This window comes from Notothenia coriiceps, unplaced genomic scaffold (assembly GCF_000735185.1).
Source record: "Notothenia coriiceps isolate Sejong01 unplaced genomic scaffold, NC01 NC01_scaffold00026422, whole genome shotgun sequence".
Lineage (NCBI taxonomy): Eukaryota > Metazoa > Chordata > Actinopteri > Perciformes > Nototheniidae > Notothenia > Notothenia coriiceps.
The window spans coordinates 1,193,302-1,217,916 of NW_011359123.1; the positions used below are offsets into that span (position 1 = coordinate 1,193,302).

Sequence of the window (24,615 nt, forward strand, 5' to 3'; positions counted from 1 at the left end):
CCAAAGTGTTGTGTCATTTGTTGTTGGTTTGGGAAGTAACTAAGTACATTTACTCAAGCACTGTACTTAAGTATACCATTTTGAGATGCTTTTACTTTACTTAAGTATTTCCATTGTATGCTACTTTGTACATCTACTCCCCTACAATTCAGAGGTGTATATTTTACTTTTACTTAATACCTTTGGTGACTTTATATATTTGGATTAATGATGTGAAATATAATCAACACTTAAACAAGACTTTAGTTACACCTGGAGTAAATTCTCAAGCCACCCTGCAGCATACAACGTCATTAAAACTAGCTGCACCTTTACCAGCTTTGACAAAACTTTAATGCATCAATAATTATAATAAAAACATATAATATTATTCTGAAATGGACCAACATGCATAACGAGTACTTTTACTTTTGATATTTTAATTATATTTTGATGCTAATACTTCTGTACTTTTACTTGAGTAATATTTTAAATGCAGGACTTCTACTTGTAGCAGAGTATTCCTACACTCACACTTCTACTTTTACTCATGTACAAGTTCTGAGTACCATCTCTGCTTATCAGCACTAGTATGAGTGTTATCCATCCTTTATTCTGCAGCAACGCTTTTGTCTCTCCACACGAGGGCACTCTTTACTACACAGTGTTATCGAACTGCTGGTTCAGCATGCACCTTGTCCTTGGTTTTCACATATTCAGGATATTTTAATCTATGTGATTTATTAAAGATATTATGGATTTAAATTGCGTTTATTGCCAGCAGTGCCCAGCTTGCACTGCTGGCAACTTCATTTCTCTCTCTGTGAAATGATGATTAACATTAATGTCTGCTCTGAAGCAAGACATACTAGCATAAGCAGTCCTTGTGTTCATGGACGCATAACATCAGCTACATTTCCTGTTAAGACTGACCAGGTTGTTCCCTTTTAGAAAAAAAAGGTTGAGCTGATTCTATATTGTTATAGGCTACTACCCCTTTAGTTGTAAAGATGTAAGAAAAGAAAAGTGGTAGCCAGTGAATAGAAGATTTTCTTGGTAAAAAAGATCAATACCACTGTAGAAATTCTCAAATACAAGTCAAATTAATATGAAGAATAGCCAATTTTACAAATCATATACAATTTAGTTCAGTATTACAATGTGTGCATTCATGTTTTAATCACTTTGTTCACGCATATGGTCGAGGTGGTGTTCATTGCTTTACCTACATTATTATTCATTCATCAAGTTGTATTACTACAACTTGATGAATGAATAATGATGTAGGTAAAGCAATGAACAGTTACTTTACAGATTCACATATGTGAATCTGTAAAGTAACTCTGTGTCAGATAAATGGAGTGAAAAATATACAACCATGGCCTCCAAAATGTTGTGCAAGGGTATAACAAGTAATATATAATGTTAATACTCAAGATAAGTACCTAAAAGTGTAACCTGCTTCAAGTACAAGCTGTACTTATTTACATACCACATATAAAACACAATTGGGATGGGGTTACACACTTGGTAAAAGCAACATATTATTTTTAAATGTTTCTTCAGAACATTGGGATGGATGTCATGGATACAATGTGCAAAATGATTAAGATGCAGAATCATTTGAAGGCTAATGCACATGAAATAGACTTCAGTCATTTTGAAAGCAGCATCTTCTGCTATAAGAGTCCAGTGTGGTGAGTAGCATCAATTTTTTTTTTTTGGGTTATTTTCATAGACTGTATATAAAGGTTATTTTTCTATTGTCCCGTTAAGCCACACCTCCTCACAAAATGATTTATTGGTTCAATCTTGACACCTATAAGGTGCATCGGCTGTTATCTTTCCCAAGATCAATCCGAGCAGTTATGCAATAGCGTTAACGTTATCGATTATTTGGGATGTGTAGTCATGCGGTTTAACTTTGCCAGTGTTATTGCAAACGGAAGGACTACACATCCCGACACACTGAGCGACACTCACTGACTGTAGTTCGCCCTACTTGAAAATCCGTTCATGATTCAGTTCATTAATAAATAAAGAGTTGGCTGTCATGGCGGAATCTGCAGCATGTCCTGCCTTCCAGCTCGGGAGACCGCGATACGAGCAGGTAAGTCTTTTTATTTATTCCCCGTCAAGCTGCGTTAATGGCATTTTGTTTTTCAGGCTTTCTGTCGGAAAACAGCTCCATCCTCCGCCCTGCTGCTCTGGATGCTCTCACTTTAACGAAAGTTGCCTTTCATCCGCGATTTTTTGTTGTAAAACTGCAACAACTTTGAACCGATTATGAACTTCTGAGCGTGGTTGCACGAGTGTATTGTAGTTTAATTAGTACAAATAATGGTTGTGTATCGCTCTTTAACATCTCCACTTACAGATTTCACACCCTTTGCATCGCTGCTGCTGCTCCGTGAAATATATTATCAGACTATGGGCTGCAGCCAAGGCACTTTACCTCCCTAGTTTTTTGCAGCTTTAATTCTTATTTTTTAGGCTTTAACATTGCAGCTGTTTGGGATTTTTGAATACAATATCTGCAAATCTTGTACACTTATCTAATCCAAATCGCACTATAACAGCCTGAAGTGTATCTAATATCTCTGCTTTCTGCAGAGTTACTGTGTCCCCCAATGTGATCGAGATGAATGGGCTGCCTGTCCTTATCAGAAGCCCATTACTCAATTTTCCGTCCTCCGAAATGAATTTGCCTTGGTCAGCCCTGAAAGATAATGTGACCTTCACGTAAACCCGTGTTGCACATTAACTGAGGAAGCTGCACGCTGGGTACATTTCCATTTCTGAGGCTTCTTTCTTCAAAGACACTTATTAATCAGCAGCCTCAAAGAAATTATTCACATGAAGTATTGCACGGATCAAGGTCAATAAACAGATTCTGTTAATAAGTCACCAAACTTTTCAGATTTGCTATAAATTCAAATCAGATGAGCTTTAAATGCATCTCTTTTCAAAATCCAGAGTAACGCGGAAAAACTATGTAAAGGCACACAAACACAAAAGGAAAGCAATTTATCCTACAGTTTGAGCACATCAATTATCACATATCATGACAGAACAGTTTGAATTGATCGTTAGCATTGCTACTGTAAGTGTAAAAAAAAGCCAAATTCCCCAAAATGTCCCGAAATGACTAAGAAGACACAAAACAGGACCACAAAGAATGCTAAATAACCATAAAAGGGGCAAAAAGGCCAATAATACAAAAAATGACAACAAGAAGACACATAATGACCATAAAGAATATACAAAATTACAAAAAAGAGGCCCAAAACCACCACGTAAGGATGCAATGACCAAGTACTGTACAGTAGAGCGCAAGACAAAGAGATGAAAAACAAGAAGTATGCAAATCAATCCAGAAGAGATGCAAATCCACCACAAATGTAAGCAAAGCGGCCACAAGGAAAGATACAATGGACCCTAAAATACGTTGTTCTGTGTGTCTTTCACAGAGTGTCTTGCTCTTAGAGTGATGAGGACTAACTAATGATTCACTAATTAGCACAGGATAATTTATGTTCACAAAAAGCCTGAGTGGCATTTCACCCCCCCCCCCCTTTGTCACATGTGAATTACTTTTGTCTATTTTTAGAGAGTACCTCACAAATTCCTCTTTTAGACCCCCCTAATTTTAATTTGAAGTAATTCAATCTTTGTTTACGGCTCCTATTGCTCGTGGTTTCTAAGTAGGAAGTATTTTTTTTTCAGACCCCCGTAGAGCTTTTTATTTTTCCACCTGCAACCTGCACTTCTTGTCGGATTGATAAAGGTGCTGTAATACTTTCAGCTCCTTGCGTCAAAGCAGTTGAAATTAGGCCAGTGTTTGAATCAGCAGAAATCTTCCTCTGTTTGTCTGTTCTTTCTGCCGCGCTCCGTCTCAGCTACTACAGCCTTGTTGTGTACTCTCCAGGGAGCTGAAACTCATGCATAATTAAAGCAGGATCCTTACATGGATCCTCAGTCTACCCTCTCTTACAAAACAGCACTGCAGCACATATGGCCTGTCAGAGGAGGAGACGTGTGATGGAGGAATGGCAGTGGCAGCAGATCCAGGGTTACAGTACAGATGGATGGTTATTTACAGTTTTCAGGAGCATTATTGTTTCCAGTCATTTCAATTAGGACCCGATGCTGAACAGATAATTGAAATATTGAAGGGTTTTGTTCCACTGTCATTCCTCTTCCACTGCTCATCATCACTCATAACTCTCTCTGAGGGAAGTTGATTGAAGCTGCCATGTTTTTGTCCATCTGGTTTGCCAAAGAGACTCTTGGCGTTCATTGCTGTTGGGCCTTTTCAGAGTGCTGGCACACACACTTAGCAATTGGCATGCTGATGGACACAGTGAAGGGAACTGGAAACAGGGCATTTGACCAGCAGCTCAAAGCCTCACTTAGATGGAGGAATGTCTTTGTTAAATGTGTTCAGGTTGCTTGTACATTTACTTTAAAGTACATCTAAAAAAAGGCAGATTTTACTTTTATATATCTCAGTTTAATTGTGTTGGATTGTTTAGTTATGATAGCACAGACTGTCATCTATTTTTATACAGTTTTATAATTGGCTGTTTTTTTGTTTTGATGTTTCCACATTGAGCATATTGGCTCTGTTTTCCTTTAAGTGGCATCTCAAAGAATCCTTTTGTTAAGGTTTCATTTAAATAGCAAAGACTCGGGCAATGCTGTTCTTGACCTTTGGGAACAAAATGCTGAGAAGATAATATACTCAAAAGTATGTTTATTAATGGTGGCGTGTGGCGCAGTGGGTTGTGCGTTGGTGTTCGGATCAGGGGGTCACAGGTTCAAACCACACTGCAGTCAGCATGTCGTTGTGTCCCTGGGCAAGACACTTCACCCCAAACTGCTCCTGTGGGGATTGCTCACAGTATTGAGTATGTAAGTCACTTTGGATAAAAGCGTCTAACAAGTGACATGTAATGTAATGACTAATGAGGTTCATCGTTCTGCATGGAGATTTAAATCTACCGCAATATTAAGGAAATGTACTTATTCATATTCTGGCTGACAGAGAGGTGATTGATAACACTAAAATGTCCCTGTACTGAATATAAGATACAACCAGCAGTGTGTTAGTTCACTGTAAAAATAAGACTCAGTGGACTCAGTGACTCTGTCCAAAGGTAACAAAATCACCTACCAGCACCTCTCAAGCTCAATGATTCAAATGTGACATCTTGTTTCTTAAAGAACAATATCTGTCTATATTATTTCTCCTGGCTCTAGCATTATATTTAAGCAAAACCATGATCATGGTTGATGACACATGGATAAAAAAGTCACTAAAGGTGAATATGTGTGTGCATATGGTTAAGATACATTTAAGGGATTTAGTATTTATCCAGTATTTAATCAAAATATACTAAGATTTAAAATAAGCATCATTGCATAGGGTCTTTTGGTGTTGCCTAGTAAAACCAGTGTTTGGGGTGGGATTAGGGTTGCTAAGATACATGACCTAAACACTTCTAAAAGTCTTACTGCAGCCCTGTTTATATACACAACAATAAACTGTACCCAATGTGACTAAATACATACATTTAATGTTCACACCAGAGCTGTGCAACAGACACAGCAATGTCTTAAGATGTATTAAAACAGTGAGTATAAACTAAAGCAATGGAAAGTGTGATAAATCCTCTCAGACTTAATAACACTTCTGATATTATCCATTCACAGAGGAAAGGATGTTGTTTTGTAAATTCATTAACAATTAACCTTCTCTTACTTTTTTTTCAAGGGCTCATTTCTGGGTCGGCTGAGACACTTTGCGGACATCATTGACCCCAGCACCCTGTTTGTGTCCGAGGTAAAGAAAAGATAAATCTGTAAATGTTTCAACAATGTGGTTTCGAAAAAAGATTATCCTTCCATCCATAATTATTAAAAACTGTCCCGTAAACAAATGATCAGATCTGTATTAAAGCTCATCAGGTTTAGGCCATGTTAAACATTTCTACAGCTGAAACAATTAGTTGATTTATTGATGAATCAATTGACAGAAAAAGTGGACTTTTTAAAAATGGCCGTGTTTGACAATTATATGACCTTTTTTATTGTTCTAATTGTAATTCAAAACAGTTCCGATCTAATGAAGCCTTTCCTTTTGTATGCAGCAACGATTGAAAGAATGCTTGAAACTCCTCGATGACTACAAACATGGCGAGCTTCCACCGGGAGTGTCTGATGGTCAGGTGAGTCTTTACCGACCTGGATGTGATAAAAAACAAAATATATTGCAGTATAATACGATAACATGCAACAGGAAACAGATTGCACATTACAAAGTAGTGACCTTAAGTTTGAAAATACCTGGCTTGAGCAAAATACAGTTATTAACGAACATATCCGAACCAAATAGGAAAGAAAATCAAACATATGAACTTTATAATTAATTGAAGTGATTTTAAAAAAAGTCTTGTTTACCTTTGCAGCTGTGGGAAGCCCAGAAGATCAAGCAGGTAAGTGATTCATGGCTCATATTGTAAGTCATTACATTGAAGCCTCTGGGCTCCTGGCAGCATGAGGGTGAGGTCATGCTCTCTGCACGCAGGCTATCATTCATCCAGACACAGGGGAGAAGATCTTCATGCCATTACGAATGTCAGGTACGACCTCAGATGAAGATCTTTGCCAAAGTTTTTCAAGTTTCCTCCATTTTGTCTTTGTTTTTTTACACTGAAAATCACTTCTTCACTGTGCAGGTTATGTGCCATTTGGAACACCGATTGTAAGTCCCACATGAAAATCATACATTCAAAATCATGGCTGTGCAGATGTCCATTTACATGATCGTGTTTGGGGATAGACGAAATGTAGACTTATTTTACCCGGACAATAAGCCTTTGTTCCCTGGTCTCATCTAGGTCATTGGCCTTCTTCTCCCAAACCAGACTGTGGTGTCTACCATTATATGGCAGGTACTGTAAACAACCAACATCTTGTGAAACCATTGCATTTATTGTACATTTTTACATTTTCTGGTAAGCACACTTTTACATGCAATGCTTTCCCACCAAGGACGTTGTAATATAAAGTGCTGCTGCTCTGTTGGCTTCTGTCTGTGTGCTGTCTCTTTATAAAGCAATACATAAGAGAGTATATAGTGCCTGCATATGACTATCTGAACTTCTTCTCTTTCTTTTGACCTTTTCCCTACTCTCCTCCTCTTGATTCCCCTTTTCTCTTTCCTCCATAATTCTTCTTTGGTCGTTGCTTTAACCTTTGTTTATGGCCTTTTTTCTTTCCTTCAGTGGCTGAACCAGAGTCATAATGCCTGTGTGAACTATGCAAACCGCAACGCCACAAAGGTGGGAACATTGATATTAACATGTTTAGTCCCCCTAAGGACTAGACTAAGCATTTATTTATGAAATGGGCTGCTCAAGACTCTGTACAACATGTCTGATCACCATAATAGAGCTCATTTGTATTGTTTTTTGTTCTGAAAATGACAATTTACGACATTAAATCCCAATACAAACTGTCACTATAGAGCAGGGGTGTCAAACTCAAGGCTCGGGGGCCAAATCTGGCCCGCCACCTCTTTGTATGTGGCCCGCAAGAGCTTGCAAAGAATATAATAAGTCTATTATAAGGTTACGTGCCGCTTTACAGGAGCACGTTGCCTATAAACTACATGTCCCACAATGCATCGCACTGAAGAGATTTGCAATTACTTTAAATTATTTGCCCTAGACTTCTGCTTTCAGACGTAGTTAAGTTATTACCCTATCAGATAATAATCCAATGCAGAGGAAATATTGTTAAATAATACATTATATTATATATATTTATCTATATTTATATAGTCTTAAAGTTACCACCGGCCCTTTGAGTGCAACCATAATTCTAATGTGGCCCCCGATGAAATTGAGTTTGACACCCCTGCTATAGAGAGTAAACCCTGTGTAAAGCTGTGACACAACATTTGCTCTCTCCTTCTTCAGCCTACGCCAACATCGAAGTTTCTTCAAGGCTATGTAGGAGCTGTGACCAGCGCTGTCTCTATTGCAGTATGTGTTTCTCCCTCTTTTCTATTTGAAAAGGGTCTTTTTGGTGAATTTGACCTGCACATTCAAGTTATGAGCTGCTTTTGAATGTGCACCATCGTTGTTATTACATTGCTGGCTATATTTTATACAGAGTATCATTAACAGTGCTCGTAATATACAGTAAGCTTTTTGAATAGAGTTAGCTGTACAGTTTAAGTACTACTGCTAATGTTTGGCTAGAGTAAAGTAAATATACTAATGCGAAAACAAAAGACCAGTTTGCTGTAAATGAGATTTTAAAGTGTGTTTCATAGATTGTATAGGTTTGTACTGTAAGGTGAACCTGATTTTTGTTTTTATATGAACTATTGTAGGTGGGACTGAATGTTCTGATTAAGAAGGCCAACAGGCTGAGTCCTGCCACCAGGATGATCATTCAGAGGCTCGTCCCCTTCCCAGCTGTAGGTGGGTTTCCAAAGGACTTTCTGTACCATTTATATTGGGGGGTAATTAGTTGACCCTCAAGTGGTGGGAGTTACAGCTTCTTACTGGTTTTACACTATATTTAAATTCCATCTAAGACCTAATTTGTTAGAAATTAGTAAATAAGTTACATAAATCCAAAAATGCCAGCTTATTATAATTCTTACTGCAATGGATTTCTCAATTTCCCCAAGACTAGTCCGGCTCAAAATTGAGATATTTATAAAGGAGTTTCTTCTTTGGATCCATGACTACATTTCCTGTCTACAGCATATGTTTTTGTGTATATTTATTATCATAAAAGTGGCCTTTCTCACCTATCCTCAGCCAGTGCAAACATCTGTAATGTGGGCCTGATGAGGCACAACGAGCTATCTGAAGGCATTGATGTGTTGGACAACAATGGCAAAGTGGTGGGATCCTCAAAGATTGCTGCAAGACATGTGAGTTTCTTTTTTGCACACTACTCTTCTGCACTGAATAGTTCTGCTGGTTTATTCCCATGAATTGCAAATGTGCTGGTGGCTGATAATGGGAAAACTCATCATTTAATGCGCGGGTCCTGTCACTCAGCAACCTATTTTATAAAGTCTATCTTCAGCACACATCTGATTTCATGAAATTAAATCTAACTCATTTGCAGAATTTGAAATGAAGCGTGTGCACAATGTTCTCATATTTACCCCAGGCGATCACGGAGACCGCCTTCACACGTGTGGTCCTCCCGATGCCGATCTTCATCCTGCCTCCCATCATCATGTCCTACCTAGAGAGGTATGTACAGACATATGTGGTTGGATTTGTTACTAGGGTTGCAATTAACAAGTCAATTGGGTATTGGTTAATCTAGTGATTAATTGATTTTTGTTCTGCTTTTTTACTTATCCTATTACCCACAAATCTATCTCGTGCCAATTCCAACATCATCCAATATCTTTGCCAGACTGCAAACCAGCTTCAAACAACACTATTAAGTCAAAGATAGCATGTGACTTAGTAAAGTCTTAAAATGTCTTTCCTACCTGTTTTCTGTAGCTGAAATAAACTATTCTGTTATTTAGTTATTCAGCAGCAGCAGAACTAGTCCTGCTAAAAGATGAATTGCTTAGTTAAGAAGAGTAGGAGCTGTATCAACTACCACAGCATCTGACACAATACAGATATTTTTTTCCTACATCTGTAAGATTTGCCAGAGGCATAGTGAAAAAATAATCTGCGTATAAGTCCTTACATTTACAAGATCATTCATCTCTTTCACAGCTAGCTTGCATCTTCTTTCTCAGCCTGCCTTCAGTTATTGCTCATCTAAAAACCTATCTCTTAATATCAGTACTGAGGCAGGCCCGCCATATGTTGTGCCCTAAAGTGCTTTCCATATACTCATTCAATAGTAGGTCACAGCCTGAGAAAATATAATAATACAGCCTATTGTTTTGAAGCACAAAAAGACTGAATAAAAATACACTTCTTCATTCTTTTGTTATACATACAAAAGAGCTTTTCTACAGTCTGACTCGATAAACCCAGGACTGGAACGTTCTCACAGACAGATTAATCTCCCACCCACTAATTGTGGAAAATAGCACCCCTAAATCTGCACATGCTGTCTTTTTCTCCGGATCCAAAAATAACTCCTGGCTTGGCAGTAGTCATCTGGGATCGATCCACACAGCAGGCTCACATTTCCTTTTATCACTGTCTCTTGACTCTGGTAGGCTGCGATTCCTGCAGAGAAACCGCAGATTGTTGCTGCCCGTCCACAGCCTCGTGTGCCTGCTCACCTTCAGCCTCTCGCTGCCTCTGGCCATCAGCCTGTTCCCCCAGATGTCTCAGGTACAGTACAACGCCGCTTCAACTGCTTCTACTGTCAAGGCCATATGGCTCACAGAGAGAAAGAGAGGAGAAAAGAGAGCAGCTGGCGAAATTCTAATTACACATACACCACTTGACATGCACTAGTTTCACCTCTCATTCCAGATTTCACTTCCCACGTCTGATTAAGAGTCAAAATGAATTTTTAAAGCTTTAAGACACAGAAATATAGAGCTTCAATTTTTACCTTCAGTCTGATTTTTTATTATCTTGCAGATTGAAGTGTCTTGCCTGGAGCCGGAGATCGCTATGGCAACAGATTGCAAGATGGTGACCTACAACAAGGGTCTATGATGGCTGGCGTGGAGCAGGAGAAGAGATCAGAGGAGGAGGCTGCACGGTGAAGAGCTGTCAGGTAGAGCCTCGGCTGGGTTCCTTCTGACGACAGCTGAGGGGATGCCTCTGCTGCAGTATCATAGCTGAGCGTGTATATCATGGTGTACTAACCCAGGTTTTATTTTCTAATCTTTTTAACCTTTACCAAGATCCTAGTCAATGTGTAAAAATTGGGACATATTCCCTTTGTCCTTGCTGTTTTTAAGAGAATAGAAGAAGCTCTGTATATAGGAATAATGATATATTTACGGTAAATCTGTTTTTTTTAGCATTAATGAAATTATTTTAATATATAGAATACAGTGTTTTCCACACACAGGCTATACTCTGTTGCCCACTCATCCAATGAAAACAAAGGTGTTATAAATGCAGTTTAAAGCTGCAAAAAATGACTCTCTACATAGCTGCTAAATGTTTCCCATGTTCAGCAAAGCCTTTATACCTTTACCCTTTATTTAGAGCAATCCTTAGTGACAGACACAGGATTTCTGAGGCACACAAGACATACAAGCTGACATTTATTTCTTTACATAAAAACATTACTGTCGTCTCACAAACATTTCCAGTGAAGAAAGATGATTGAAGAAGATTTAAACTGAGCCATTTACAGTTGTAAAAAAACCTCATCGGTGCCCTCTGCTGCACATTTTCATTTGTCATGGGTAATGGAATTATCTTTATCTTTCTTGGCAAAATACACTGACCCTGATATATCTGCAATAAACTAATATCGGCACAGTTGATTTATCACTCAGGCTATTTATCACTCTGCTGTATTATCGTGGCAGAGACAAAGTATTTAGTTGACATGTGGGAAACACTGAAATAGATGTCAAAATAAAAGTCTTAGTTATCTCTCGGGAACAAGTCTATTTATCATCTGATGGTAGAGAAACTCTGCAATAACAGTCACTATGGGACAATAAGAAGCCACTCTGTGTCTGTGGAAAAATGCAGATACTGTACTGTAGATGTTTATTAGTTACACTGTTTAATCCAATAATGTGAAATAACAAACACGATTCTGCTGTCTAGATTTTGTTTTGTATAACAGCCAAAAACTGTACGTTAACTTTCTTTCCTAACTTTCTAGGACGGACATTTTAAATGTTGATTTTTTCTTAACCCACTGCTGTATTCCTAACGACTTCTTTTGTACAATATTTGAAACATAAAACGTACGAGCCAATATATTGTACTACTGATCATGAACTAGTATTTTTTATTATTTGTAAAATACTTATACTACATGTTTATTATATGTTTGCTAGACAAAACACTGTAAAACGTCTATCTATATTATCAAAATAATATACAATAAATACTCTTTTCTCCATTTACTTTATTCTGTGAAGACTTTATTTCCAGACTTTATTTAAGTAACATGTGCCATATCCTTTTTAGATAGATACATGTCTACTAAGGCATCACATCTGTAAATATGTATTGGATATATTGAATATAGTTCTATTCTAATATATCCTCTCCTATCCTGAAAAACAAATTCAAAATCTTAGTGATAGTATACATTAAAATTAAATGGAGCATGTCATGAGTCATTGTAAATATACAGTTCTCTTTCCACTCTCTCAAATCCAAGACTGCACCAATATCTCCATGCGTTATTTAATGTGTAAGCAAATGGTGTGTTTTTTAAGTTTTAAGTGTTATTTTATGATTTTAATGTATTTTAAGAACCTGCACATGTACAGTGTCTTTACGCAACTTCTAATATTGCACTATACATTAAATGTGTTAGTATTTAATTATGCCAAAATATGTGTACTTATGCTAACTTTAGTCACCTACAATAAAGCAATGAGTTCCCAGTGTTGAGCAGTGACACACCTGCAGTTCGCATGCTGACCACCAGAGGTCGCTGCTGCGTCGCGCGGAGATAGATCGTCAGTGTCAGAGTTGAAAGGGGAAAGGTTGTCAGCAACATGGCTGCTCCCCTGGATGACATGTTTTCCTTCTGCGTGGACCCCGGCACAGTCTCTGCCTGCGTGGATGTGAGATTTATAGACAATATCAAGGTAAGGCGGTGCAGAGTTTGTCAGATTAAAATGATTTAGAGAGATCCGGAGTTTGAATCGGCTCTGTGGCTGAGGTGTGGTGGACGCGTGTCGGCTGAGAGGGAGCATCACAGCCCGGCAGAGCAGACCTGCAGGGCTCAGGGAGAACTGAAGGAAAACATGTGGTTTATAAAACGTTTTCTGATCATTAGAGATCTGTATGTGCCTAAAACTATCAGTTATGTGCTGATTTGTACGTTAGGGGTGTCGATTTTAACCAGTAAATGTGAAATCAAAGGGACAACATCAACCGTTTTACACTATTATACTTAATGGGGTGCGATGCAAAGCAGGGAACTCATTGTTGCATTGTTGGAGGAGAGTACTCAGTTCCAAATGCTGTGGTCCTGAAATACTACATTACAAGTAAAAGTACAAAAATTACTCATTCTGCACAATGGCCCATTTCAGAATGATTTAAGGTACAGATATCTTATCAGCTAAATTGACAATTTATACATTTATAAAGTAAAAGGACTGGATCTTTTTACTTTTTTATTTTAAAATGTTTATATTGTCCTTTTTTTTATCAATAACAAATACATGTAAGAACATTTCACTATCGTAGTTTGTCAATGTGGAGCCAATTTAAGAGATAAGATAAGTGATATTTTAATATATTAGAAAGTAACTACTAACTATAAGTGTTGTACATGTAGGGAAGTAAATAATAAAGTAGCATTTTAAATAGAAATATTTGTACCACTTACGGTTTTCAAACACTGCTGAAAATTGTACAACAGTCATATTTTGTTGTGTCTCTTTCAGGGCAAGGGTATCTTCGCCAAAAAGAGTATGAAGAAGGGAGATGCCATCTTTCTGGAGCGGCCACTCGTCTCTGCCCAGTTCCTGTGGAATTCTCAGTACAAATATAGAGGTGAGATCTGGACTGTATTTAAAAACACACAAACAGTTTAGTGAAATGACAACACATTGCTGTACATATTAATTTACATAAATACAAGACATTTGTTTTGGTGCTTAACAAAAAACTAGTATGGACAAGAAAAGATAACAAAACATAAAAGTGGTGTTCATTGTAGAGTTTATCTTCACAATGAACGTATCATAACCATTTGTTCGCCACTTGCTATTTGTTTTGTCTGGAATATCGAAAATCCATTGGAGAAATCTCATTGGGCTTTTTGTCAAGGGAACCCGTGCAATGCTAGCTTCGTGGTTGGCCTACAAAAATAGGTCATGGACTTTTTAACTGCATCTTGCACCAATAAAGAAGCACTGAAACATTGCATTAATAATGTAGTATATAGATAGTCCATACAGGGATGACAAAACCATGAATGTTTTATCAGACTTGACTAATACTGGTTAACTGGAGGTCATTGATCTAGAATGAATATTTAAAGACCCTAAACTAACCGGGTCTCCAGTAATGTTTGTCTCTCTAGGCTAATCCACTATTCTTTTTTAGCCTGTGAGTACTGCTTACGTGCTCTGGAGAGTGCAGAGGAGAATGCGAGGCGACTCAGCGGCATCCCAGGACTCAGCCTCCCTCACCCTGAGCTCTGCAGGGTGCGACCGGAGAGGCACCAAGCCTGCCCGCAGTGCCAGGTGAGGCCAAACAGGAGACGGGTTGTATTGATTTCATGGACGTTGATGATAAGCCTCAATCTTTGGTACTACGGATCAGTAAGCTACTCTGTCTGCTTCTTTTTGTTTTAACCAAAGGGGAACACTGTTTATGCTTGGTGGTTTCTTGTATTCACAGTATTGCATATCTGTGTAGGCCACATGTAAATAAGTTAAAGGGGACCTATCATGCAAAATGCACTTTTTGATGTCTTTTATACATAAATATGTGTCCCCGGTGTGTCAGGGAACTCAAGCAGCTTCAGAAAATAAAACCCTCTCTCTTTTCCTCCGTACCCAAATCTCAAAAACGGGGCTACAACAGAGCTGATCCAGATTTGCGTCCGATATGACGTAATATCTGAAATGTAGGCTGGCTTTACACCCACGGCCCTATCAGAAACATTGCTATCAGAAACAATGCCCGACTGTTTTAGACGTAATATGGTCGGTGCATGTTTACATTAGCATCGCTAACACTCAGAGCTAACCTGTACTGCACAGAGCATGTGTGTGAAGAAGCAGGAAATAAAAAGGAACTCACCTTGTGGTATAACCGGCAAGAGAGAAAGCCTTTGAGCTCCATACTGTTTCAGAAATGATCCTTGATAATCCATGATATGGCGTTTCATCACCGCAGTATCTGCTGGTAGCATCTTCCGCATGAGCTCAGCCCCCTTCTTTTTTTTTATCAAATTTTTTTTTTTTAAAGCTTTATACCGCAAATCAGCACTTTTGAAACATGAAGTGAAATAGAGGGATATGAGGCATGGCTGGAATGGGTGATCTGTTTGGTATTTTGAGCAAAACACTTCATAGACATGATTTTTATATATCTGAGACCTATGCTATTGCCTAAAAGTAGCATGATAGGTCCACTTTAAGTTTAAACTGCCACAGAGCATTTTATTTAATGGCTTTCAGATTAGGGTTCCTGAAGCTAATACTCATTACCTTATTTCTACACCTCATTTTCAAAAACTAGTTAAAACGTGTTGCATAGCGCTATATTTTAAGTGATTAAAACATTCAAGTGATTAAGATTTAGAAAACAAGAGCAATTCAATCGATACTAAAAAGAAAGGAAATGCAGTCAAAGCACAGAATAAATTAATTTAGGAGAATGCTACTTCATAATAATAATTTATTATATTCTTAAATGTAAGTCTATTTTCCTCACTTTATCTGCACTACCTGCTGTTGCAATAATGTACAATTCCCCGTTGCGGGAGAAATAAAGAATTTCGGATTTGTTTATAGAAGACATTTAAATATACAACATGGTTATGGCTATGTGCTGTGAGGGGAATTCTTTCAAAACATTTAAAAATGGATAGAGGTGTCCCAGCAAATGTCTTTATTTTGTGATAAGAAATTATATTTTAAATCTTTCCTCAATTTACGACAACAAAAGTTATTTTTTACTTGAATTAATTGCAGGTAAAAAGCCTTCTAGGTTGAACAATGCATTGTAATTAGTCATTTAAAAAAGTTTAAAAAAATGCCTTCTTTGTACATAATCTTGTAGGGGTTTGTTTATTTGTAATTATTCAGTTTGTATAAAACTCTTAATTTCCTGATTCCAGGGACCTCACACAATAGTTGTTGCTAGTTAAGGAAGACCTGTGTTTTCAAGTTAGTGATTATGGAAATGTGTGTGGGCGAATTACCACAGAGTTTTTAAGTTTGTGGAGTTTATTTCTGTACCCGTCATTTAAAATGATTGCATTAATGTTGTGTTTGTTTGATATTTTTAACCCTGCAGGTGATGTACTGTAGCAGCGAGTGTAGACAAGCTGCAGCAGATCAGTACCACAGGGCTCTGTGTTTGGGTCCCTCTCAGGAAGATCCAGACCATCCCATCAACAAGCTCAAAGATGCATGGAGGTCAGAGTTCGGTTTCATTCTAAACTCTCTCAAGTTAATAATGTATTTCACCTAAAAGGAGATGTGTTTTCTGTTCAGGAGTATGCATTATCCCCCTGAGACCTCCAGCATCATGCTAATAGCCAGAATGGTAGCAATAGTCAAACAGGTGAGTCTCTGATAACGTCTTTTAAACCCTTGGGTATGAATCATTGAGTGTTCAATTTAATCAGGAAGGGTATATTCCTCGTATTAGAATCAGAATACCTTGCTGTAAAAGGACATAACATCCCTGTGTCATTTTGATTATTACCAGCCATAATATTTTGTTGCCCTGACAAATACAGATACAGAAAATACTGCTGTATTGTAACTTCTCAGCACAACACAACACAGCATTGAGTTTCTAAAGAGACAGATATGTATCTCAGTAGATGGGGGAGACCAAAACGGAGCCAAAAGGAGAGTGAACATGGACTTGTATTCATAATATTGTCATAAAGCGGACTGTAAATTAATGCTAATGCTGCCCAGAGTGTATACAGACAACTATTTTCTGACTGTTCAGCATAACAACTTTATAAGTTCTGATTTGTTATTGTAATATTACACATGTGTAAGCAAGATATACTGTAATGCTCAACAACTACTCACAATTAACTACGGTACTTGAATAACTGAGTGATGCAATGTTTTTGCTAAATGTTTACTTGTTTGTTGTCCAGGCCAAGGACAAAGCGCAGTGGCAGAAGCTGTTTTCACACTTCTGCAGCCGGACAGGTAATGAGGAAGAGGAGATCGCCCATAAGCTCCTAGGAGAGAAATTCAGAGTAAGTGACCATGAAGTGATTTCTGCTTGAAATATATGAAATTGTTGACGTGCAAAATGTATGAAGTCTGGCAGTTAAAAGAATATCATGCTTTATGCTAATCCCAGTTGTTTACGGCTCAATAAGCATAGCGTGACAATGTTGCCCCTCTAGAGAGAAGTTGAACTCCCACTGTGGCCATCTTTGATGTATGTATTCTGTTGCGTAACATTTGTTTTTTATCTAACATTGTTTCTATAGGGGCAGCTGGCCTTGTTACACAGCTTTTTTAAAGGAGCACTATACGATGACTATCTGAGTCGGGTAAGAAAGCACAGTTCAAATGTGACAACTGCAGGTTTTATACCAAAATACAATTATTTAGATAATTTATATACAAAAGCTAACATATGTTTGTATGTTAAATGTCATAGAAAACTAAGAAATCAAATAAAATGTGTACAATTGAGAATATTGCAGAAGTTGATATTGGAAACTGTCAATAAGTAATCAAATATTAAAAGTTCTGTATATTATTTCTGTGTCATAATGCAGCAGCACATTACATCTTGAGCTTGTTGCCCAGGGAAGCTAATTAAAGAGGTTCTGAGCTGACAGTTGTTTTGATTTGGTTTGCTTAGTCCCATTTAATGTTGCTCTACTTATTAAATCCATTTTGTATTATATAAATGTCATCTGACACTTTCCTTGTCATTTTGCCATGTTATTGACTTCATGTTAATGTGCTGATCCATCTGGAAAGTGAAGTTAAATCTTTCAAACTCCTACAACTGACCCCGACCTCTACCCTTTAGTAAGAAAGGGGTCAAAGGAAATTATTGGACCTTCAGTATTGATCAGTAAAGATATGATTGTGTTGCAGTGGTTTACCCCCGAGGGTTTCCGCTCTCTGTTCGCTCTTGTGGGAACCAATGGACAAGGAATTGGCACGAGGTAAACACCCATCACTTATGTCCTTCAATTTCTTTCATTCTAGGCTCAATAGTAATTACTTTTCTTTGTGCTCTGTTTTTCTCCATTCAGCTCCTTGAGTCAGTGGGTTCATGCCTGTGATGCAATTCAGCTTCCTGTCCAGCAGAAGGAGCAATTGGACTCTTTTATCGACCAGATGTACAAGGACATTGAGAAAGGTCACAGTTTTATCTCAGTCTTGCAGTATATTTTACAGTTTGTAATTGAGTGTTTATTATTGTCTGTGTTGTCCCAATGCCATTGCTGTGATTATGTAACATTTGTTCAGACTCAGAGTTCAACAAATGTGCGTCATTTGTCTCTTCGTCTCTGTAGAAACGGGAGACTTTCTAAACTGTGAGGGCTCTGGACTCTTTCTGCTCCAAAGCTCATGTAAGTGCAGATGATATAACTGTTATTTAGTGGCTGTTGCTTCAGTTCAAAGACGCTGTTCCTCTTGTCAAGAGACCTACTTAACGACTTTATGCCTCCTTGACCCTGCAGGTAACCACAGCTGCATACCCAACGCAGAGGCCGCCTTTCCCGACAACAATTTCCTGCTTCAGCTCAGCGCCCTTAGTGACATCAACCCAGGAGAGGTCAGCTGACACGCCTGGGTTCGCAGTGATAAATTCTGGCCCGGAAATATACAAGACAGAACATCCCCTCTCTAGCTTTTGTTTGCTCCCTTGTCAGGCGGTATTAGAAGGCTGAGACTTTGAGGATTGCAGTTGGTTTGTCAAGCTGTCACAAAGATTGAGAAGCCTTGCATCTGCGATGTCAAAGCAGTCGTGCTATTTTCAAAACAAAGCTCTCCTTTTGAACAGTCCCTAAGACAGGAGCGCATTGTGTACGATGGAAGGCTGCAGCCACTTCCTGCATGAGGCGGAAAAAAGTGTTTTTCTTCTGCCATTTGAAATATACCAGTAGCTTGTATATGGGACTGAACTGTAATCTCAAAAACGTCTGCTGATCTTCTTTTATTTTTCTTCAATCCTTAGGAGATCTGCATCAGTTATTTGGACTGCTGTCAGCGGGACCGAAGCCGCCACAGCAGACATAAAACTCTGAGGTACAGTAAGCGTATTTAATCCCTTGGATGATCCACTCGAACGAGGTCATACAATCTTAATCAATACAAAAAATCTCTTCCAGGCAATAATAGGGAGTTTTGAAGTAGACATGCTTGGGGTATGATGGCAGGTCCTGTGCATGCACTCATCAATCAACATGATATCAATCCATCTTTGAATTATAGCTCAACACTCTGGGCTAGTTTGTTCTTCTAGTCTCTTGAGTGTTTGTCAGCATCCTGTGTTAATTCTCAGCATTGACAAAGAGCAGTTGCTTGCTCACTTGATGGTTTGAAAAAAATCCCTGTACCGCACATCAAACCCACTAATTAAAAGTAATAAACATATGCTCTCTTGCTCCAGAGACTGTATTAAAAGTAAAAAACATATGCTCTGGTGTGCAGAAGCAGATTTTCCGAACATGAGTGTGATTCCTTTCATCTATTGTTAGAGGTGCAACAGTGTGACCTGTGCTGCGTTCTCTTCCCAGGGAGAACTACCTGTTTGTCTGCTCGTGTCCAAAGTGCGTCTCCCAGATGGGCGAGCTGGACGTGACATCAGAGGAGGAAGAGGAGGAAGAAGAAGAAGGCGAGGCAGAAGGCGAAATGGAGGGGGATGAGATGGAAGATGAGATGACCGATGTCTGATGAATGACTTGCCAATATTGTTCTCAGCCGCTCCCTTTCCGGCCACCATGAAGCCCTGAGGAATAAAAAAAAAAAACTGTTCAAACCACAATCTGCGTTTCACCACGACTGTCCGATTTGTGTGGGAACATGTGTTATTATCACCACATTGCACTCAGTATTTCTCCATTTTGAGAGGTCGGTCCCAGGAAAATGTAAATCAGTATATGGGCAGGGATAGGTTTATTGTTGTTCTTCACTCTACTGCAACACACTAGAGGGGTGAAACTATGGCTTTCAGCTATCTGGGTTATGGGTTGAACAGTTTATTGACTGGTAGGTCTTTGTAAATCTAATTTGCATGTAAGCCCGTTGTTAAAACTACATTAATGAAAAGACATTTAGTCAATTTCTGACTAAACCTAGCAATCAAAGGTAGAAAGCTTTAACCACAGAAAGGGCCCTTTTTTAAAACTGCTTTTCTGTTACAAACAACAGTGACCATGTTGAGAATCAATCAAAAACAGTAAAGTTGTTGTGCCAAAACAATAAACAAAACAATAGGCTCAAAGACTCAAAAGCTCCCGAGAGCTGATGGAAGCTGCAGAGGTTTTTAAATAGTGTCAGTAGGTTTCACTAAGAGCAGGTTTTGAAGTATTACAGTTCTTATACTTGTGTCTGACCTTCAGGTCCACTAAAGCAAACTCAGAAAACTGTCATCCTTTCTTGTCCCTGACAGCTCTTAAACAAGGCGAGGTGATTAAGCGAAGGTCAATATGTTCTCAGGTGTTCTCCTCCACTTAAGAAGTTTCTTACGTGACTATGCATTACTATATTGGAGAGGCCTTTTATTTATATTCCGTTGTAATTACAGTCTTGTCATCGGGGAGGCATCCAGCCGGTGAAGTTTAGTTTGGTTTTCATCCATTGATCTATGAGGTTAAGTTTAACCTTACTTAATGTATTGTGGAGACCTTGATTTGGAAATTGCTTTGTCAGTAACTGTTAGGCCTGTATTTCAAACCGCAGTTCCACATGAGTGAAATTGCCGCCGCCCACACATGAATCAATATTACAACAATGACTGTAATCACAAATCCCAATATTTTCAGTAACTCGACAAAGATTGGAAATATTGAATGACTAATCCTCATTTTCTCAGTTGGCATTAAGTGCAGTGGCACAGGAGAATGTGTAAGTGACAAATATATGATTTCAAATATTATAACAGGAGCATAGCAGTTGTCATTTTTACTACTCTGGCATAAACCATTGAAATTGGATGTCTGTTGAGTCATTTATCTGGTAAACACACCCCCTGCCTTTGCTACAGAAGACTACTGGTAAAATATTTGTTCAGTCTTTGCATATTAAATACAAAGCCTTAATCAAATTGTCTTCCTCAAGGGGTTCGGGTTTAGACTAATCATTGCTTCTTTATGCTTTTACTCTCCAGGCTGCCTTGAGCTTGAGGCATATTTAACATGCCACATGTAGATCTAAATCTCATATTTCATATGATTAATTAATCAGTGGGTTCAATTAGGTATTCTACTACTGATGCCTGCCAGTCAATCATTATTCATACTGACATTAAGTACTGGTCCTCTCAATAAAAGTATATTTGCAATGTTAAGAATATTCCTCTACATTACATTTACTGTAGCTGACCCCATTATGTTTTCTGAAGCGGATTCATTTCCTGTAGTGTTATGTTTTTGTGCACGTAAATGGTCTGCAAAGGCTAAAATCTGGGAGTTTCTCTCCTATGGCCTGAAACGCCTCAATTCGACTCCTTTGTTTACTCGTACCATAATGACATCACTACGCAACACTCACACTAATCGCAACAGAGCCGGCCAGCTAACCAATCAGAGCAGACTGGGCTCTGGTTTCAGACAGAGGGTGAAAAGAGGTGCTTCAGCACAGGCAGTATGAGAAAATAAGGGCGAGGCACCAAATACAAACCTGAAAATGAGCATACTACTGTAGGGCCCCTTTAAGATACAAAGTCTGAAGAGCAAGAAACCTGCATCTACATCCGCTTCAAATAACAATCAGTCATCTATGGCTGACATTTCTCCTTTCACCTCTTCAGTTAACTCCACTCCAATCCCCAGTTGTAGCTGTACTTGCATCTGCTGCTAATTCATCCAGGATGCACAAAAGATAAAGCGGAAAACAATAACGCATCATGTCCATGAAAGGATTCGCACCTGGGACCCTGCGTGGCGGGAGGCTGGACCTCTGGACAGATCCTCCAGTGGAAGCTCCCCCACTGTCTGCGCTTTCCCTCAGAAGCCGTGCCAGGATCGCTGCAGGAGCTCTGTAACTTCGGGACGTTGACTTTGGTGTGGCAGCTCGGGTGGGACAAGATTTTGGCCTCTCCATCACGCAGCACGGCCGGTTAAAAGTACTGAAAGGGCAGAGGTCAAAGGGGTCTCCCCCGAGAGAAGTGGTCTACATAGAGGCTCATTTGAAGGATGGAGCAGGAAGTGAGGAAAGTGTTTGAGGAAAGGAGAAGGGAAGCTTGGAAGCATTAATTACTATGCAGAGAAAGAGTCCTTTATTCTGTCAAAACAAGTAGGAAACGCTTCATATACATTTCAAAGACTACAATGACCTAAAAGAGGCATATTACTGTCATGGCCATACTGTATTATGCAGATGGTGGAGGGACAATACTTGACTCTATTCAAAGACATTAAAGAAGCCATATGTTCGCATTACCATACTTTTAATCTTGTATTATTCTTCAAGGCTGGACCACACAATGCTTTTTTCTAATGTGTTTTAAACCCATCAGCATTAGATGCTCTTGCAGTTTCCCTCCAAAAATCTATACAGTTGAATAAAATATGATTTTCCGTCAGGCCCTGTAGAATGGGGAATATCTCAAAGATGATATCTGGCAGAATGTGACCTCCTTACAGCTGACTTCATGGGAAAGTATTATAGGGTTGCAACCAAAATGAATACTAAATATAGACCATTGTATCAACTTTTCTATAGATTGGTGAGTCTATACAATTGCAGGGATTGGTCAAACATACCTCCAACAATCTCCTGAAGCACTGGATGTTGCGTCTTGTATTTTCCAGAAAACAGCCCAAAATCTGTTAAATCTGTGAAAAAAAGCAAATCTTCACGTAAGAGAAACTAGGAATAGAGAGCAGTTAGTTTTTGATTCTTGCTTGAGTTAATTAAGCATAATTCATTTTCTGACTCATCACTTTGTTGATTAATTGTTTCAGCTATATAAACTTATAAATAACTTTTATCACAATGTTTGCAACCCCATCTATTAAATGCTATTCAAATCAAATTAAATGTCCTTGTTTCCATGCTTTCTTTAATACCTTTTGTACTCTTGCTGTTTTAACAATGTTTTTAAAAAAGTATTCAGTTTTTTACCGAACATATTCTAAATGATTTTGACGCGTGATAGAAATAATTTAGGCACGTAGTTTTATCCTATCATACTTTACTCTGTCCGTCTTTAACATTTCCAGAAACCTGCTGTTGATTTATCCACCCGGGTGAAAGTTGAACCGTGTTGTTATGACTGCTTGTGTGAAAGTTGTCGATCTATTTCACATTGCATGCTCCAAGTGGGTAAACTATGAAATTAAAGCTGGTTTTTAGACCCAAGCAAACTGAAAACAGGCCCCATGTGGAAACAATCTCCAGCCTTAGCTCTGTCCAGATTGGTTACCAAAACGCATACCATTGCTACCTTGGAGGGCCACTCCAGAACCACAGTGATGTACGACTGCTTCATGTGTAATTAGCCGACCTGAAGTAAGGTTATTGCACTTTAGCTCACCCTGCATACAAATAAACAAGAGCGAGGAATACAGTTTGAGAACACGAACATGGCTCCTGAGTGACCCACTGGCTTTGATCAATGTTTGAGATTTCTGCGGTTCACTTCTGCTGAAATCATTTCCTCTGTGAAAATCAAAATGATACAAATTGTCAACAGTACTGAACAGAAACACTGTGGGCTGCCCAATAACATCACATTCATCTTCAGGGAAAAATGTTTAAGACCTCAATGGCGTCATATAAATCTTGCAGTGCGTCCTGAGCCAGTGGGATGGAACATGAAGAATTGAGCTGTGAATCATCCAAACAGAGGCTTTAGCATCACAAATACAACAACAGGGTCTACAGTAACACCAACACCATGTTTGTGACGGAGGACTCAAGAGAAATCTGCTAGTTGTGATACCTGAAGTGTTTTTGTGAACAGTTTCTCTCTTTTGGTTCCTGTGACACAATCAGGTGCTTTTTTGTTGAGAGTGTAGGAGCAAAAAGGAAGAATTTCTGCAAACAGAAAAAACATTATGGATGGTTATAAATTGTCAACTACAATTGTAATCCATACAATGTTTTACACCCTCAGGATGAACTGTTATATATTTTCTGATCAATAATCAGGTCAGAATTAAGAAAAAATGTTATACACTGTACTGCATCATTACCAACATCAAAAGACCAAAAAGAAACAATCAAAATCTGATAAGCAGAAATGTGTTTACCCACTGAAGTACTTTAGAACATGAAAGCGACTGCTTAGCTCAAGCATTTTCCTAGCCTTTTTCTGCCAACACAAAGTGTGCAAATTTGAACAGACAAGGACTCTATGGCTGCTGTGAATTAGCAAGAATCTGGTGATACGTGATGTATCATAAAAGGCCTATAGAGAGGGATTGTGCTTTTTTAAATCTTATTTTAGATTGACTGCCATAGTATCCTTTTCTGTAGAGAACACATAGCAATACAGTGTACATCAAATCAAACACAATGCTTTTAATGTAAAGGAAAAGTTGAATCTACATTTTGTTACAGTCCCCTCAACATAAAAAAATAAAAGCAAGCCTTTTTGTGCAATCTGAGCC

The 24,615-nt window shown here is 38.5% G+C and overlaps 2 protein-coding genes across 2 annotated transcripts; both read left to right on the plus strand.

Annotated features, from left to right (window-relative positions):
• The first annotated feature begins 1,879 nt into the window (after positions 1-1,879).
• On the plus strand, positions 1,880-12,036 carry sfxn5b (sideroflexin 5b). Its single transcript, XM_010784553.1, has 14 exons — positions 1,880-2,089; positions 5,756-5,824; positions 6,132-6,209; positions 6,450-6,476; positions 6,569-6,623; positions 6,720-6,745; positions 6,882-6,935; positions 7,269-7,325; positions 7,965-8,030; positions 8,384-8,474; positions 8,820-8,935; positions 9,181-9,266; positions 10,208-10,325; positions 10,581-12,036. The coding sequence occupies exons 1-14, from the start codon at positions 2,033-2,035 to the stop codon at positions 10,656-10,658; spliced, it is 978 nt and encodes a 325-aa protein (XP_010782855.1). The 5' UTR covers positions 1,880-2,032; the 3' UTR covers positions 10,659-12,036.
• Positions 12,037-12,615: 579 nt separating this feature from the next.
• On the plus strand, positions 12,616-20,994 carry smyd5 (SMYD family member 5). The gene is made up of 13 exons (XM_010784552.1): positions 12,616-12,736; positions 13,544-13,652; positions 14,208-14,347; positions 16,131-16,252; positions 16,331-16,400; positions 16,957-17,061; positions 17,302-17,364; positions 17,924-17,994; positions 18,085-18,191; positions 18,349-18,405; positions 18,517-18,611; positions 19,014-19,084; positions 19,576-20,994. The coding sequence occupies exons 1-13, from the start codon at positions 12,644-12,646 to the stop codon at positions 19,730-19,732; spliced, it is 1,260 nt and encodes a 419-aa protein (XP_010782854.1). The 5' UTR covers positions 12,616-12,643; the 3' UTR covers positions 19,733-20,994.
• The last annotated feature ends 3,621 nt before the right edge of the window (positions 20,995-24,615 follow it).